Below are 17169 nucleotides of genomic sequence, written 5' to 3' on the forward strand. Positions count from 1 at the left end.
AAAAATGCGGCATATAGGGCTACTTTACAATCAGTAGCAACGCGTAGCGCACGAGAGAGGTATCGGGAGAAAAGGAGAGAGCAGAAACGTCTTTTCCACAGGAAAAAGAGAGAGAGAGATGGAAAAGCAGGAGTGTGAACAAATCGAGATGTACAGGAGACAGAATGAAATCCGAAAATTCTACCAAAGAGTGAAACATCAAAGTGATGGCTTTGGAACTGGCACATCCTCCTTTAGAGACCAGCAAGGTAATCTGGTAACTGATACAGATAGTGTGCTAAGGATATGGAAAGAGTATTTTTCAAAACTGTTGGTATCCAATAGTAGCGAAGTCGATGAAGATACCACAGATCCAATCCCAGAAGATGGTATTGAATGTATACCACCCGGCCAAGATGAGGTAAAGACAGCTATAATCCGGCTGACTGTATACCACCCGGCCAAGATGAGGTAAAGACAGCTATAATCCGGCTGAAGAATAATAAGGCAGCAGGAGCTGACGGCCTACCAGCCGAGCTGTTTAAAACAGGAGGCGACACGCTGATAAGGTGTATTCATCAGCTAGTTAGCTCCATCTGGCAGGAAGAAAGCGTACCCGACGATTGGAACCTGAGCATCCTGTGTCCCGTCCATAAGAAAGGAGATAAGACTTTATGCACCAACTATAGGGGCATAAATCTACTCCCTAGTGCCTACAAGATGAGGGTCAGGGATATTGTGCGAACGACTAAAGCCCATGGTCAACGAAATAATTGGACCATACCAATGCGGCTTTAGACTTGGCAAGTCCACCATTGACCAGATATTTACCCTGCGGCAAATCCTGGAGAAGACGCAAGAGATGCCGATCGAGACATACCACCTTTTTGTCGATTATAAAGCAGCCTTCGACAGCTCATTCGGCTTTGTAAAATGACTCTAACTGACGCAAGATCTTCAGTTAAAATAGGAAAGAACCTCTCCGAAGAGTTTTGTACCAAAAGAGGTTTCAGGCAAGGAGACAGCCTTTCGTGTGATCTTTTCAACATCCTGCTAGAAAAGGTTATACGAGAGGCAAACGTCAAAAGAAGTGGCACAATCTACACCAATAGCCACATGTTACTGGCTTATGCTGATGATATAGACATCATGGGACGATCAGTAAAAGAAGTAACTGATATCTTTATGAAGGTCGAAGGAGAATCTGCTAAAGTGGGTTTGGCGGTAAACGGCGAGAAGACCAAGTTGATGGTGTCGATGCGTCCATTGAGATCGGACCAACTGTGGAAGTTGGTACCTACAATTTTGAGGTAGTTAAAGACTTCGTCTACCTCGACACTGCCATAAACACAACAAACAACATCAGTTGTGAAATAAGAAGAAGAATTGTATTGGCCAACAGATGCTACTATGGTTTAAGTAAGCAATTTAAAAACAAAGCCACATCTCCTCAAACAAAAATAACGCTCTACAAAACACTGATACTACCCGTGCTTATGTATGGCTCCGAAGCATGGGTACTTGCGCAAGCAGATAAGGCAGTGCTTGGCGTGTTTGAGAGTTAAATTCTTCGAAAAATCTACGGACCGATCTGCGTTGACGGTGAATATCGACGTCATATGAACCACGAGCTGTATCTGCTATACAACGACATCAATATTGTTAAACGTATCGAGATGTAGCGCTGGCGTTGGCTAGGCCGTATAATAAGAATGAGCGATGATGAACCTGCTAAAAAGGCGTATAAATTCGAGCCACATGGCGGTGCACGCAGAATTGGCAGGCCAAAGAATATATTGCGCAAACAAGTGGATGAAGAGATGACAAGGCGCGGTATTCCAGAAAGCGAAGCGAAAAACAGAGAGAATTGGAGATCTTTTCTTTCTCAAATGTTCTGTAATGGGCCAGCTAAGTAAATAAGTAATTTACGAAAGAAGTCTCACAACTGACACCCATTTGGATAATATCAAAGACCAGCGCCTACAATTTCTTTGTTTTAGCCCATTAATTTCATTGTTTTCTATTGAACTCCACTGTGATACAAATGTAAATATGGCCTCCTTGTACAAAAAAAGGTCCAGGGTGGTGATCTCCAGACAACATCATACATTTCAGCGTGATTAAACCCGCTATGGTCTGGATTCCCTAAACATTTTAGACATGTAAAATGTATCTACAAGTGGTATCGTACATATCATTGAAGTAAAAGTAGAATCAGGTTGTCCTTTTTGATGTCAAAGATCTTTTCCCATATGTCATATGGAATATAGCCGAAAATAATTATGTATTTGCTTGCACATCATTGATGTGTGTGTGCTTGTTATACAAATCAAAAATATATCTCAAAATGACATTAATAAATCAATTGCATATCTGAAAATAATTACCTTTGTATTCTTCGGGAGCTATAAATATTCAAACACTATCCATTTCGATATTATTACCAGTAATCCTTAACACACCCTAAATACAATATTCAATGCATTCTCATATAAATATGCATATAAATATGACACCCTCTTCCTTTCTATTTATGTGTTCACCCTCCAACACTGGGACAAATGGACTACTAATACCCCCGTAATACAAAAAAAAAAAATACTCCGCAATTAATTAACTTTCAACCTTGAAGCTTTCAATTACCACCTGTAATAACTTGTTACTGGCGTTGCCCTTAAAGGTTATCAAAATAATAAAAACGAACAAAAGACAATAAATTGGTTGGTGGGACATCAGCTGGCTGTGGTGGTGCAACACGGTGTGCTGCTCCTTATCTTTTTGTCTAACACGAAAAAAATGACCACCGGATGACCGACTTATCACGCTAAACAAAACGAACAAAAAATGTCTTCTCACGAATTCAAGGAGTAGGGAGTGATGAAAGTGAGCAATAAAAATTGATTTTGTATAATTTTCCTCCTAAGAGTGAATGGGAGAATGAGGTTATACACCTGCTTCAACCCTAAACTTTGAGGAAATAAACTTCAAAGCAACAGAAACTTTTCATGTTCGAAGGGTGTGAGACAAAGCTAAATAAACAAATGAAAATTACCTTGGCACGCCATAAACTGTTGAATCCGTTTGGACTATTAAAACTGAAACCTTCATTCATGTGGTGGTGGTTACTTATGTCATTTTATATAAACTCACACATACATATACCATCGTACACATGGAAGTCCTTTCGTTAATATGTACTTTTGTAATTGCATTTTTATGGATTTGAGTCAGTCAATGGATGGGGTAGAGATTCAATATCGTATAGCAAACAAAGTAGAAATTTGACTAAAAATAGAATTTGTTATTGGCTATTAATAACAAATTATGATTAAAGTGTGAAAGGATAATGAATGTTCATTTTAAGGAAAGTCACGTTTCTTTATAGGTATGACATTTTCAATGGTTTATTAAAGCCATTGGTAACAACACAGACACAGACATAATTGTCTTGCCCAAGATCATGTTTTGGAAGTTCCCAATGTAAATTTCGAGGCGTTTGCGGTTAGGCGTCATAACCAGTGGAATTAATTATTCAACTAACAGCTCTCATCAACACATCGACATAGTCTACAACAAAAAAATAATAATCTTTTTTATATTGCAAGAACAAAATTATAGTCCATTGTGTTCAGGCGTGACCCTAAATATTGGAATATTTGCGAGTGACCTTAAAATGGATTAAAGAGCAAAAGTGTTGAAATTTTGTGGAGGAGGCAGAAATATAACGACATAGTATACCTTGGGATTGTGTATGGTTTTGGGAGTCATTCTTTCCCAGAGTTATCATGTCAACCAGTCAGTTTAGTTGATCACCGTAGGATTTTTAGAGGTTTTGTATCATTATGTGAGGAAGCATGGAGATGATCATTAAAAACATTATTTCCTGGTTATCAGAACTACCTTTACTGAAAATTTCAAAACAATTTAAGCAAAAAATTTTAACAGTCGATATGTCTGACTAACAGCGAAACTAGTCACATAAATTGGTGGTTGTGTGGGTTCGAATTGTCGGCTTTCCTTTTTCACTTGCAAAAATTATCGGTCATTAAGCTCAACTCTAAACGGGAAAATTAGGAAAAATTAAAATGATCTTCGCCCTGACAGACAAAATTTCAAAAATTTTTAACTTTTGCGAACTTGCACGAGAAATTCATTACGTCGCTGGAAACAGGACCACTAGAAATACCTATGGATAAAATTCAAAACAATTCTCGTACATCGAAAATTTTAAACTTTGGGTTCCTTCGAAAGTGTTTCCCGATATGGATATTCTAGGAACTTCATGTAAGTTTTAAATAAATTTTACAATTTTTGTTAATTTTCTCGTTTAGAGTTAAGCTTGATGATATGAAATTATTTGCAAGTGAAAAAGGAAAGCCAAGGACTCGAACCCACATAGTCACCAAATTACGTTACCTGGTTTCATTGTTGGTAAAGCAAATCTTCGGACGTATCGACTATGCAATGGCTTCTCTGTCCTAGAACTTATCGTTTTTCAAATGCAAATGTGTTTTTGTACATTAACGCGGATACTTGGCCACAGAAATGTGTTTTCTTCACGACAAACGCTTTTTTTGCGCTGACTTTGAAGTTATGAGTTTTGGCTTTGAACGCTAACTCGCCATGACAACATTTTTTGATATGTTTTTCAAGGACGTGGGTTCAAATCCCAGCCGGGCTCAGCCTGTTTTTTATTTTTTGAAATTTTGCGTTTTTAGGGCGAAGATCATTTTTAATGATTTTTGTTAATTTTCTCGTTTAGAGTTAAGCTTGATGATCTGAAATTATTTGCAAGTGAAAAAGGAAAGCCAAGGACTCGAACCCACATAGTCACCAAATTACGTTACCTGGTTTCATTGTTGGTAAAGCAAATCTTCGGACGTATCGACTATGTAATGGCTTCTCTGTCCTAGAACTTATCGTTCAGATCATCAAGCTTAACTATAAACGAGAAAATTAACAAAAATCATTAAAAATGATCTTCGCCCTAAAAACGCAAAATTTCAAAAAATAAAAAACAGGCTGAGCCCGGCTGGGACGAGAAAATTAACAAAAATCATTAAAAATGATCTTCGCCCTAAAAACGCAAAATTTCAAAAAATAAATTTTACAATGTTGAAAGTTTCGGCCAAATTGGATACTCATTTCGTATCGTTTTCCTGTGTTGGGAACAGCACATGACGAAATACATGCTCCGGATTCTTCTTAAACCTGGCAACACTCAATGTGGATGAAATCTGTTTATTACTAGTCGATGTGAGAGGCTACGGCAGGGTGTAGTGGTCTCCTTTATCAAAATACGAGATCCCCCGCAGTCCCCTGAACAGCAACCACACACGAGCACCTTACACCACCCGGAAAATGCATCCTTTTTGAGATTTATTACATGGACTTCGAGGTAAGATCGAGGAAATGGTAGATTTTATGAGTCGCGGCGAGGCAAGAAGCTAAGCTCAACAACCACAGCAGCTTGCAGCGTTGTAAAGGCTACAACGTACTGAGGATCGCACCAGAAGCGAGACCTATTTCGCTTAAGCCTGACTCTAATAGCATGGAATGTATGGGCAGTGTTGCCTAACGTATACATCTCGCCGATTAATAGCTGTACTCCAGGTTATAGGCCGAAGAAAAGCTAACTTTTGGAAGGTCAAAGGGGACTTAAATATTCATCAGGAATTGTGACATTCGCAAATAATGACCAGAGGGGTATAGCGCTTTCTACGCAGTTTTATATATCTACGTTTTGCTGGACAATGAGGACGCCTCTACCAGAATTAGCGGAGAGTGCCACAGTTTTCCAGATCTAACCATCGTCTCACCTGGTCTCACAAATGTCGTCATCAGCTTACCCATCGTCTCTCTTGGATTAGACCAACTCCCTAAAATCGTCTCCATCAGCAGATCGCTCGACTGCATCACCTCTGAACGCCACACTTTCATCAATCATAAGAAAGCTAACTGGCCTAGTTTGAAAGAAATCTTCGCTTCAGAGAGCTGCCCAACACATCTGATGTACGGGTAGGAGAAAGGATGTTCCGGGATAACATCAAAGCTCCAGCCGCTTGCTTCCCAGCAGAGGTGACGGGATTAGCAAATGAGCGTGATGAGCTTCGTTGTGACAACCCTAGTGACCCCAGGTCGGTGAGCACAATCGGAACAAGTGGCTAAATTATCTGAAGAGTTGTAGTATTAGAGACGGAATTAGTGAATTGTGGGAACGGTCAAGTAACTCTCGAATCCTATAAAAAAGGAATATAGGGCCCCAGTCGCGTTTGACGACGTTACGCACACTGATCCTAAAACGTTATTTTAATCGAAAGTTTGTCGAACACCCCTTTAGTGGTAGTGCGAAGAAAAGAGTACTGCGTCGCATCAGATCTCTTCCTGCCGAAGTGCAACAACAACAATTTACGATGGATGATGTTTCAAAAACGTCGTGGTGTTTTGTGTGAGTACCTACCTTGCGGTCTACCTCGCAGTGATCTTAACACCAGGTGAATACAATGCGTCTACCAACGCCCCCGCACAGAAAGTACGAGTACCAATTCGCTCACACGTATTTGGACGTGGTCGCCTCCTTGGTTAGGAGCGGAGAATATCTAAACTCCTGCCTTTCTTTGGGTCAGGCACCCGGTTGAAATGCAACTCCACATTCGAGCCGAAACACTACCCGCGATTTGGGTCTAAACCACAGCCACGGCGATGCTCCCACAAGGGGCCAACACCAACTACCAGGAAAGATCCGAAGATCTGGGGGCACCTGCACCCGCGGTACAAGAATATAGCCTCCGGTCAGGCTTCGTGGCCAATGACCACTACCAGTTGGACTCCAAACAGTCCCGGACTGGTGACCTCCAATTAAGCCAGCGGAACAAACATACAACACAGGACCACAAACATTAACATGCTCTCCTCACGGACTGCACAAAGGGCCCACAGGTACCGCGGCAACGAACAACACAACACAAACGATGAACAAAGCCACCCTCACGGATGACCGGCACGACATCCACACACCAATTACTCCAAATCTCCTCCTACTCTCCTCCAACACCAACACGCCCAACTGAAGAGATGACTATGTTGATGAATTACCTCCCCTAAGTCTAGTCCTTCTCCTAACAAACACTTCACGTGCAAACCTACTTAAACAACTAAAGGTCCGCTTGTCTTCAACTGAAATCCTATCCCGCCCCTCCATACGTGATACCCATATTGACTAAAACTTTAATGTCATCATAGTACCGGCATTCCATCAGTATATGCGGCATATACTGACGATGCCCATGGCCTCCTCAGCACGACGTTCAGTTCGACACGAGTCTCCCGTTCGATCAGATGAGGAGATCATATGCATACGCACAGATCTTGGAAGTGGTCGCTAACTCCCGCAGCAGAGAATCCATCATGAGGTTCCAAATAAATGGACCACAGAGAGACCCCTGAGGGCAGCTTCGCTCCACATCTGTCCAGACCGTATCATTGGCTCCCACGACACAAGCGCTACATCCACTGAAATAACTCGACCAGAGAACAAACTCCCGACACCTGATCTCAGACAGCTTAGCGAGCGCGCTATCCCACGAAAGGAAGTCAAATGCACCCTTAAAGTCAAGAAATATGCCTAAGACATATTTGGCATTTGACCCGCTCAGACTGTTCTGCACATGCATCCACGCGTCCACCGTACCTCTACCCTCGACAAAGCCGAACTGATGCGGTGAAGGACTCACGCCGCGGCACTCCCCAAGCCTTGCCACCATAATCCTCTCCAGCACATTTCCAAGTACTGGGAGAAGGCTTATGTCCCGATACGAGCGAGGATTACTCCTTACCCGATCAGGCGACTTGAGGAACACCACGACGCGAGCTTCCTTCCACGCACGCGGGAAGTACCCCTGGTTTATGCAACCACCAAGAACGGACTCAATATACTCAGGCATGACCTTCCAGATGGCTTTATACATCCTTCCGGTCATACCGTCGATACCTGGCGATTTTCTACTTCTAATCCGGCAGATACTGTCCGCAACTTCATTACGCTCCAAGTCCGGAGCCTCACCCAACTCCCACACAAGCGGGGGAGGTGAATGAGTCTCCGACCTTGGGAAGAAAGACCCCATCAAAATCCCTACGTTTCCCACCCACCCCGAGGCTGTCGACGTGGAGCCAAGACGCAACGCCTGTAGATCAACCTGACGCTTAGACCCACCGTGTCGGCACACACGGTATACCTTTCCCCAGGGATCATCCCTGTTGTCTGTATAAATCTCCTCCAATCGTCTTCTTTACTCCTAAGAGCAGTAAGGAACTCAGCTTTACACTGAGCCAGATCTTCCGCATTGGTTCGTCTTGCCCTTTGGAAACGCTTTCTCAGGCGCGCAACTCCTCTCCGCATCAGACCCAGCTCACGGGTCCACCACTTGACCTTACTTGGCTTCACCTGGCGGCGCCTGCCAAGGAGTACGTCATTGACGCTTCTCATCCACTCATTCAACTTGCTGACCTGGTCATCTAACGTCAGTGCCCTGAAGTCCGCTAATAGCATAGCTGCCTCCCTGACACAGTTCGCATAATGGTCCCAGTTCACGTCTCTTTCCATCCAACCCCGGAAACGCTCAGTCAAATGTCATCAGGAATGCTAAATGATTCAAAGCGTTAGCCGAAACCATATCTCTATGGTATCCTACGAAAGTTCTCAACCTGTCGCTGGCCACCCACATCGAGCCCGAACTCTGTAAAATGGTACCTCAACTGAAGCCCGTCAGGAATGCCAGCAATGTAGAATCGTACAGGCCGATTTCATTTTTGTCGCTAGCAGCAAAGGCTCTTGAGGTTCCATGCGTATTAGTCCAGGGCTCAACCAGAACAAGCCGAGCTATATTACAGCGTTAATGGCTCTCCACTTGGCAAAAGCTTTTGATACTGTGAACTACTACGGAAGTGTTTAACCTCGAACTTCATTGTAATCGACCTCCAGACGGAATTGAGATAGTGCAGTATACGGAAATAAAAGCTACACTTCTATTTGGTCGACAATTATACGAGGTGTAAAGTTTCGACCAAATCGGTTTTTCCGTTCGAAAGTTATCGACCAGTCAGTCAGACAGATGGATGGAATTAGGCCTGTCGGAGTTAATATTGCTTAAATTGAGTTCCACGTGATTTTATCTAGGGACCCTGTCAAAAAACACATTACAAATCTCCTTATTAATCTTAACCATGTCGCCAGAAATTGGTAGTTATTTTGGTCAAAATTAGTAGACGAATAAGTACTTAAAAAATAGTTACAATCTTCCAACCAAACCAGAGGTTAACTATTTATTTTGTCGACTTTTGGTGGTTAAGCTATTTTTTCTGTCGACATGTCTTGGGTGCGTTCTTATTAAGGTTCACGCTTTAGAATGCTGCAATAATTTGAGTGGATCCCGTAGTAAATTCTATCGATTAACCGTACCGTACAACAGCATCCCTATCCCTGCATTCATCAGAGTACTTATTCAGGTATTTTCTGGAATCTTCTGCCCAATAGGCTATTTACCGCATTCTTACATTGTTTAGAATCCAGAATCCTGTATCCCACTAACTCGTCCAGAATCCTGTATCCCACTAACTCGTCAAGAGTACCAGGCCTCGAATCAAAAATAAATTCTACCAGTCCCGGAGAATCTCATTCGTGGTATAAACTAACACTCGTCTTTTTTCCGTCCCACATAAAAAGTGAAAGTGAAAAGTTCGATGACCAAAAAGCCACTCCACTGCCGATATGCTGTTACCAACAGAGAAAACCGCCACATAATGGTGGTTGTGTGGGTTCGAATCTTCGGATTTCCTTCTCCGAGATATTAATTAAAATTAATATTGAAATAATCTTCGTCCTAATAGGCAAAATTTTCAAATAAACATGTAAAAAAGTGTCAGTCGGCTTTGCCGACAGATAGGTACCCTCAGCCAATGTGAAGCGAAACTTTCACCTCCGGACAGATCGAATGTATTTAAGGTCTCTTTAGAATTTTGTGGTCCTTTTTGGACATTTGAACTTGCCGACAAAGATGCGGATTAGGAATTAACTGCACTAAGACACAAATGTTGAACTTTTGTAGGGCAGGTACCCTTAGGGAGGACCGATATGGGCCATTTTAGTAGTTAAACTAAAATATTAGGAGATCCAAAGTTTGGACCAAATTGGTTGTCCCATTCAAGTGATATCGTCCTAGCATTTCGGTGACATTTTTTAAATATTGGGGAGAAGTACCGAAAGTTGTGGACCGGTAATGGCCCTATGGTGACATAGGGGTTTTTTACACCTTTCGGGCTGTTTTCCCAAGAAATATGGACTTGCCCCTGAAAAAACTTTTACCGTCGTAATGGATGTAGCGAATGCAAATCGCTTCAACAAAAATCAAAGTGATTCGAGAGCAGGTCTTAAAGTCAACTTATCCGAAATTTTGTGTGAGAGGTACCAGAAGGAGTAGACAAATATTGTCCATATTCGAACCTGATCTATATCTGGTAGATTTATTAGGACGTGCAAAGTATATATTTCATCGGCCACTCCCTTCAAGAGTTATCGTGCGCAAAATTTTTCCGAACATTTTTGAAGTTTTGTGGGGGAGGTACCTGAAGGAGTGGACCGATATAGCCCATCTTCGAATTTAAACTATGTTTTGATAAAATATTACGAAGGCCAAATTTTGGACCGAATCGACAGCTCCGTTCGAGAGTTGTCTTGCGCTCCAACCACTACACAAAGTGTCATAGGGGCTTTTTGTACCATTCCGGCCATTTTCTCAGGAAGTATGGACTTGCCCCTGATGAAACTTGTACCGTCGTATGGGGGGAAGTGAATGCAAGTTGTTGCAACAAAAATCAAAGCGATTCGAGAGCAGGTCCTAAACTGAACTTATCCGAAATTTTGTGTGGGAGGTACCCGAAGGAGTGGGCCGATTGATGTGCAAAGTATGGAACAATTCGGTTACTCCCTTCGAGAGATATCGTGCGCACAAATTTTGCGACAATTTTTGAACATTTGTGGGGGAGGTACCTGAAGGAGTGGACCTATATGGCCCATCTTCGAACTTAAATCAAATCTGGACAAAATATTTCTATACCCACAATTTGAACCGAATCGATTGATCCGTTCGATTGTTATCGTCCGCACCAGCCAGCCAGACAGACGGACGGACATTGCTAGATCTACTCAAAATTGTCTGAAACGGATATCGTACAAACATACTTGGGGTCTAAAACCATTATTTCGATGAGGCACATTTTTGGTCGTATCAAAGTGTAAATACCCTCTTTAGCCTAAAGGCTGAGGGTATAAAAACCTTCACTGGCGAAGAATACCCTACGAATTTATTCTAGCGTAAGGGAATACCCTACTCGAAAATTTTTTTAGAAAATGTCTCCCAAATTACATTAAATTGGCAGGTATCCTTTTTGGGGCTCCTTTACTTATCACACAGAAAGAAAGTCAAAACTGCAGCTACGGTTTGAAGGAGATAATCGAAAACAAACCTAAATATTATTGATTAAGATTAAACTTCTGCTAGAAATGGTTGATGTTTGGAATTTTGGCTTCAAATATCCAATCCAGATAACCATTACGTTTATACTACTATATGATAAACTATTTTACTTTTACTTGGACCTTTTTGACATTTGCTTTAGACACTTCCTCCTAAAAACTTAGCTTAATACCATTCCATGCTTTTGCAAATCCATTTCCAATCCACTTCCTTTGCCTCATAACTGACCACATACATAATAAATATATTAAATTGTTATTTAAATGGTATTTCCTTTCTAATTTGGCATAATTCGATGTCAACATTTTTTCGACAATTTCGGTACAGACGCACACTTATGTTCGTTCGTTTCATAATAATAATCATTTACTTAACAATCTGAAATTACTTTAAATTGCTTGGAATGCTTCAGAACATCTGTACTTCGTACAAATCATCGCAAGAAGAAATTTAGTGAAATTATTATTCGCTCAGAAATTTACTGAACTGAACGTTTTTTCTCCAGCGACACAAGGGGTGATTCTAGAGACATTTTAACTGTTGCTGACGGTGACAGATAAGTGAAAATATCTCTACATTAGTTGCGTGTAGCTGTGTGTATGCATGCCATCGTTAAAATTAAAATTATCATAAGAATTGTTGATGATTCTCCCAAGCAGAGAGGGGTTGTTGGGGGAGTTTCAACAAAAAAAGGTGTCAGAAACCCCAAATCGAAAAGGATAGCACATAACTTGACAATTTGTATACTCTTATGTCATGTTCACACGAGCGTTTCAATTACGTTGTTCGCCTGTCGAACGACGTACACGAATTAACCCGTTTCCACGACACCATTCGTAATTAACAGAAACATAAACAAAATTTCCTTCATTTTTGTTTCCTTCTTTTCACGAAAATTTGGACCGAAAACACATAAAATTTGCATGAAATGAATAGGAAAAGCAATAGACTTTCCTTCAAATGTATCGTCTTTATTTAACTACACACATTTCATTCATATTTTCCATTAATTCTGAAAATTTTGGTATTTTCAATATATTTTTATATGTTTCTATTTTCAAAATTAAAGAGAGAGAGACACGTCAAAACATTGCTTGTATATACAGACTTTCAGTTATTTGTTTCCATTTTAATTCTGATTTTTTACGCGGTTTTGAACTAATGGACAAGAAATGTGTGTGGAATTAAGAAGGAAACACAACCATCTTCCTTCTGCATCTGTATAAAATGTTTAGTTCATTAATCTTCATTCATCTTTTTCCTTTTTTCTAAGAATTTTTGTGTTTTCAACAAATTTTTTAATTTTAAATTTAGACATGTCATAATTATTTTTTTCGATAAATTCTCTCATTTGTTAGGGATGGGACATATTTTATCGTCGTTCAGAGAGTATTTCTACTCGAACAACGTAGAAAAATCGTCGTTCGTTCACAAAATTTTGTGTGGGGAAATAAGTAATTTATTCGTAGTTATGGGTCGAACAACGAATAGAGAACGAACGACGTACCGTGGAAACGGGCTATTAAGCAATAAACATGAATAATAAACAAAAACAAAATTATTACTTGGTTAATATAAATTTTAATGTTTTGTTTTGTTGTAATTTATATCAAAAATTTCTTATCTTTCAGACACCAGTCATATTACCCTTGTCTAGCATCTCTCAGTTAAATTATTTTCTTTGTTTAGTTACTGTCATTTTAAATTAGCATTTTTGACAATTGCCACATTTGCACAAATCAAGTGTGAATTGCCACAATGCGTTTAATAAATTCACACAGCTGGAAGAAATTCATGGCAATTTGTTTTTGTTTTTGCAAACTGCAAAATTTGGGTTATATCATCATGGGATGCCAAAAATGTCTATTGTGTTTTTTCGCTTTAGTTGTCTTTGTTTTTGTTACTCACTTTTCATCTGGTGGCGGTGGCATATCCATGGCTGAAGGTGTTCCCGGTGGTGTTTTCTCATTTTCCATCATGGCTAAAGGGGCATCTGGCAATGGACTCACTGAATTCGTATCCATTCGAAGGCACCCAATTTTGGCGCTAATTTAATGACTGATGCGAAATAAGAACAGCAACGAAATTCTACCTAAAATAGAACAAAAAAGCCTGGAAATAAAATGGGAAAATTAAATTTTATTTATAGTTGAAGTTGAATACAACAGGGTGATACAAAAGTGAATTTTTAAAATCAAAGAGTCATATAAGTGAATAAAAAAGTTTATTTATTTTTATTTATTTACGTGCAGAAAAATATATGTTAGATATATGTTTTTATCCAAACAAAGAAAGAAAATAACAAATGTTGTACTTTTGTCTTCAGTTTTGTAAATACAATCATTGAGTAAAGGCGGTAAAATGAGTGAATAAATCTGTGTTTTTTGTTTTCTTTTAGTAATGGTGCTTTTTAGTAAATTAAATAATAATTTTATAGTTGAATCAAAAAGGCAAATGGAAATATTTTATTGGAAAAGGAAGAAAACGCATTTAATATTGGTAATTACATCAATACATTTTTCATATACATACATACATATGTATATTTGAAATATGGATGTACCTATTTATTACATTATATAATCATTTGATTCCAGATGCCGATTTCCCGTTGATGATTTCAACTTTGAGGAAAATGTGTTTTATTTCACAACTAAGAAGAAGCGTTCAACGATGTTTCTATATTTTTTTCTTTTTAAAAGTGTGACTTTTTATAAATAATTTCATTGTTTGGAATTTTTATGTACCTATGTGTCTGTTGTTGCTTTTGTGTTTGGTATTTCTATGCCTTTCAATAAACCACCACCATTTATAAATGTGTGTATATGTGTAGAGATAGCCAGTGAGCGCTTACTGAGAGCAAGTGAGCATCCATTTCAATGTTTTTACATTGAAATTTACGCTCCCGTGCTCTCAGAAAGCGCCTCCCTGGAGCATGTGTTTGTTTTTTTTGTGGCTTTTGGGTTTGTATTTATTTGCACCCAAACATACATTTGTTTGCAGGACCCAAACATATGATATGTTTGGGACTGATTGCAAACAATCAGTGTATCGATAGCAACAGTGTTGTCAAATTTTATTTGAACTTTTCATTCATAATTTTGCGTTTTAGTGTTACCGATTTTTGTCGATAACTCAACTACACTACAGACCTGACATCTAGGAAATATACTGATTAAAAATGAAGGGGTTTCGCTGATTCCATGATTATTGTAGATTATCTGAGAACCTATATCACTAGTAGCAGTGGATTTTGCCGACAGGGATATACCCTCAAATCTAACGAGAAATTAATTAAAATAAATATTAAAATTATCTTCGCCCCAACAGGCAAAATTTTAAAACAAATAAATCGACCATTGGCCTCGAAAACACATGAAAAATGTTATCACGTCTTGTTAACGTTCAAAGCCAAAATCATAACTTCCGAAGACGGCGCTATAAAGCTAAAAATGCAGGTTGAATGGAAAAAGCTCATCACTGCAAAAACACATTGCATTTGAAAAACTAAAGCTCGATGGCAAAGCTTAGTCTCTTTATTACAATAATGCAGTTACAGTATTACAATATCTTCAGTATATGTATGAGTTTCGAAGTATTGCAAGAGAAGCCACTTCACAGCCTATATGTCAAATGAGCTGCCTAACTAACAGCGAAACCGGTCATATAATATGATGGTTGTGTGGGTTCGAATCTTCGGCTTTCCCTTTCACTTTTAAAAAATCTTCGATCATTCAGCTCAACTCTAACGAGAAATTAATTAAAATATTCTTAACATTTGTGAAAGAGGTGCTCTAAAGAGTGAACCGAAAATGGGCCATATTTTCGAACTTAAACTAAGTTTGGATCAAGTCGGTTTGGACCAAAATCGTGATCCTCCAACTTTATCTAAAATTCGCAGAAATATTACGATTTTCAAACTTTGGACCAACACAATATCCCGCTCAAAAGTTGTCGTGAGCACCAGCCGCTACACATGGTGGCCGTAGAGGTTTTTTCAGCTTTCGGGACAATTTCTCAGGTAGTAGGGGCCTGCCCCTGAAAAACCTTGTATCTTCTTAATAGTGGCCCCAAGAACAACGTGTTGCAAGAAAAATGAAACCCATTCGAGATCTGGCCTTAAACTGAACTTTTTGGAAAATTTGTATGGGAGGTACCTGTTGAGAAAGGAAAAGACACCAACCTAACGGTTCGAATGCTACTTCGATTCTGATTTTATTTTAAAATATTTTACTTAAGATCTACATAAACTAATCTAACCTAGCTTAATCTTAGCCACTCAGTTTAACAGAGCACCCTGAGGGTTGTTTGTCCCTACACCTTAATGTGCCATCTCCGTGTGTGGACTTTATCTTATGACTCATATGGTATTTTATAGCACTGGGAAATTTATAATTAGAATATTTATTTTTAGTTGTCTGATTTTTTTCCAGTGCCTAAAACTAACCTAAAAATATGTACAATTTATTTGTACAGTACCAGAAGGAGTGGACCATGCACTACCATGTGCAATGTATGGACCAAATCGGTTACGCAAATTAAAAACTATCGTGCGCACCATTTTGAAAAAAGCGGAACTTTTGTGTTGGAGATATCCATAGAAGCGGACCGATATAGCCCTTCTTTGAACTAAGTTTGGACAAAATATTACAGGGGCCAAATTTTGAATCGGTTGATCCGTTCGAGAGTTGTCGTGCGCTCCAGCCAGACGGACAGACATGGCTAAATCGACTGCAAATTGTCTGATACGGATTTCGTCTAATGGTCTAAAACCATTATTTCGATGAGGCACATGTTGGCCGTATGAAAGTGTATATGCCCTCTTTAGCCTAATTGCTGAGGGTAAAATAATTGCTTTGGAATCCGAAATCAAAGAGATCAGAACGATAGTTCGTAAAAGAGTATGTTGTAACAATTTCGGAAAGATTCGGAAGCTGCGGGTTTTCGAAAAAATTGAAAATTTTGTGTGGGGTGTACCCGAATATGTAGAAGGATGTAGTGAATATGTATGTCTCGTTGTTGTTGTTGTTATTGCAACATCATATAATATGATTGTATGATCATTAGCTTAATACGCCTCTAGATCTATCTCCATGTCCACAAAGTTACAGAACTTAGTTGAGTAGGTTTGGCAGGGCAGTTGAAATGATGCAGTGTATTGGGCGTAACTGCACGGTGTCATTCATCTCTGCTCTAGAACATTGGACCTCTCTTTCTAGATCATGAAGGTTCCTCCTGACATGCCTAGGTGTGGGAGTCCTATCCGCCATAAAGCGATTAGGATGATTCAAACGGCAACATACGAGCAACTACTGTAACTGTTGCTGTACAGGAAGGAATCTTCGTCGCCTCATGCAGATATAAAACTGATGCGGCATTCTGATATATTTAACTATTGTTCCATTGCGTTGCACTTATGTATGTTCGCATAGCTTACCACAAACCGACCTACCGCTTTATTTGTGGTCTACAAGATTTTATTGACTACACACCAAGTACTGCCGATTAGGACTTGAGCACCTTGACACTACATATGTTACCATCTACAAGGTAGGCCAACGTTTCAAACTCGGCCGTAGGGTAGTCTGTCCGTGTCCTCAAACAACGTTGGATGATATAGCGTTCCTGATGGCATTCGCATCATCGTCCATTGTAGATT

The 17169-nt window shown here is 39.7% G+C and overlaps 1 protein-coding gene across 1 annotated transcript in view; it reads right to left on the reverse strand.

Moving 5' to 3' along the window:
• Positions 1 to 17169, reverse strand: part of nemy (cytochrome b561 family member no extended memory) — a 133269-nt gene that overhangs the window by 86570 nt on the left and 29530 nt on the right. Inside the window, exon 2 of the mRNA XM_073956784.1 lies at positions 13419 to 13622. Coding sequence (XP_073812885.1) covers positions 13419 to 13534 — 116 coding nt within the window. The 5' untranslated portion in view covers positions 13535 to 13622. The remainder of the gene's footprint in view (positions 1 to 13418; positions 13623 to 17169) is intronic.

The sequence above is a fragment of the Musca autumnalis genome, unplaced genomic scaffold (genome assembly GCF_047663935.1).
Source record: "Musca autumnalis isolate F117 unplaced genomic scaffold, ASM4766393v1 scaffold_5, whole genome shotgun sequence".
In the NCBI taxonomy this organism is placed as follows: Eukaryota; Metazoa; Arthropoda; class Insecta; order Diptera; family Muscidae; genus Musca; species Musca autumnalis.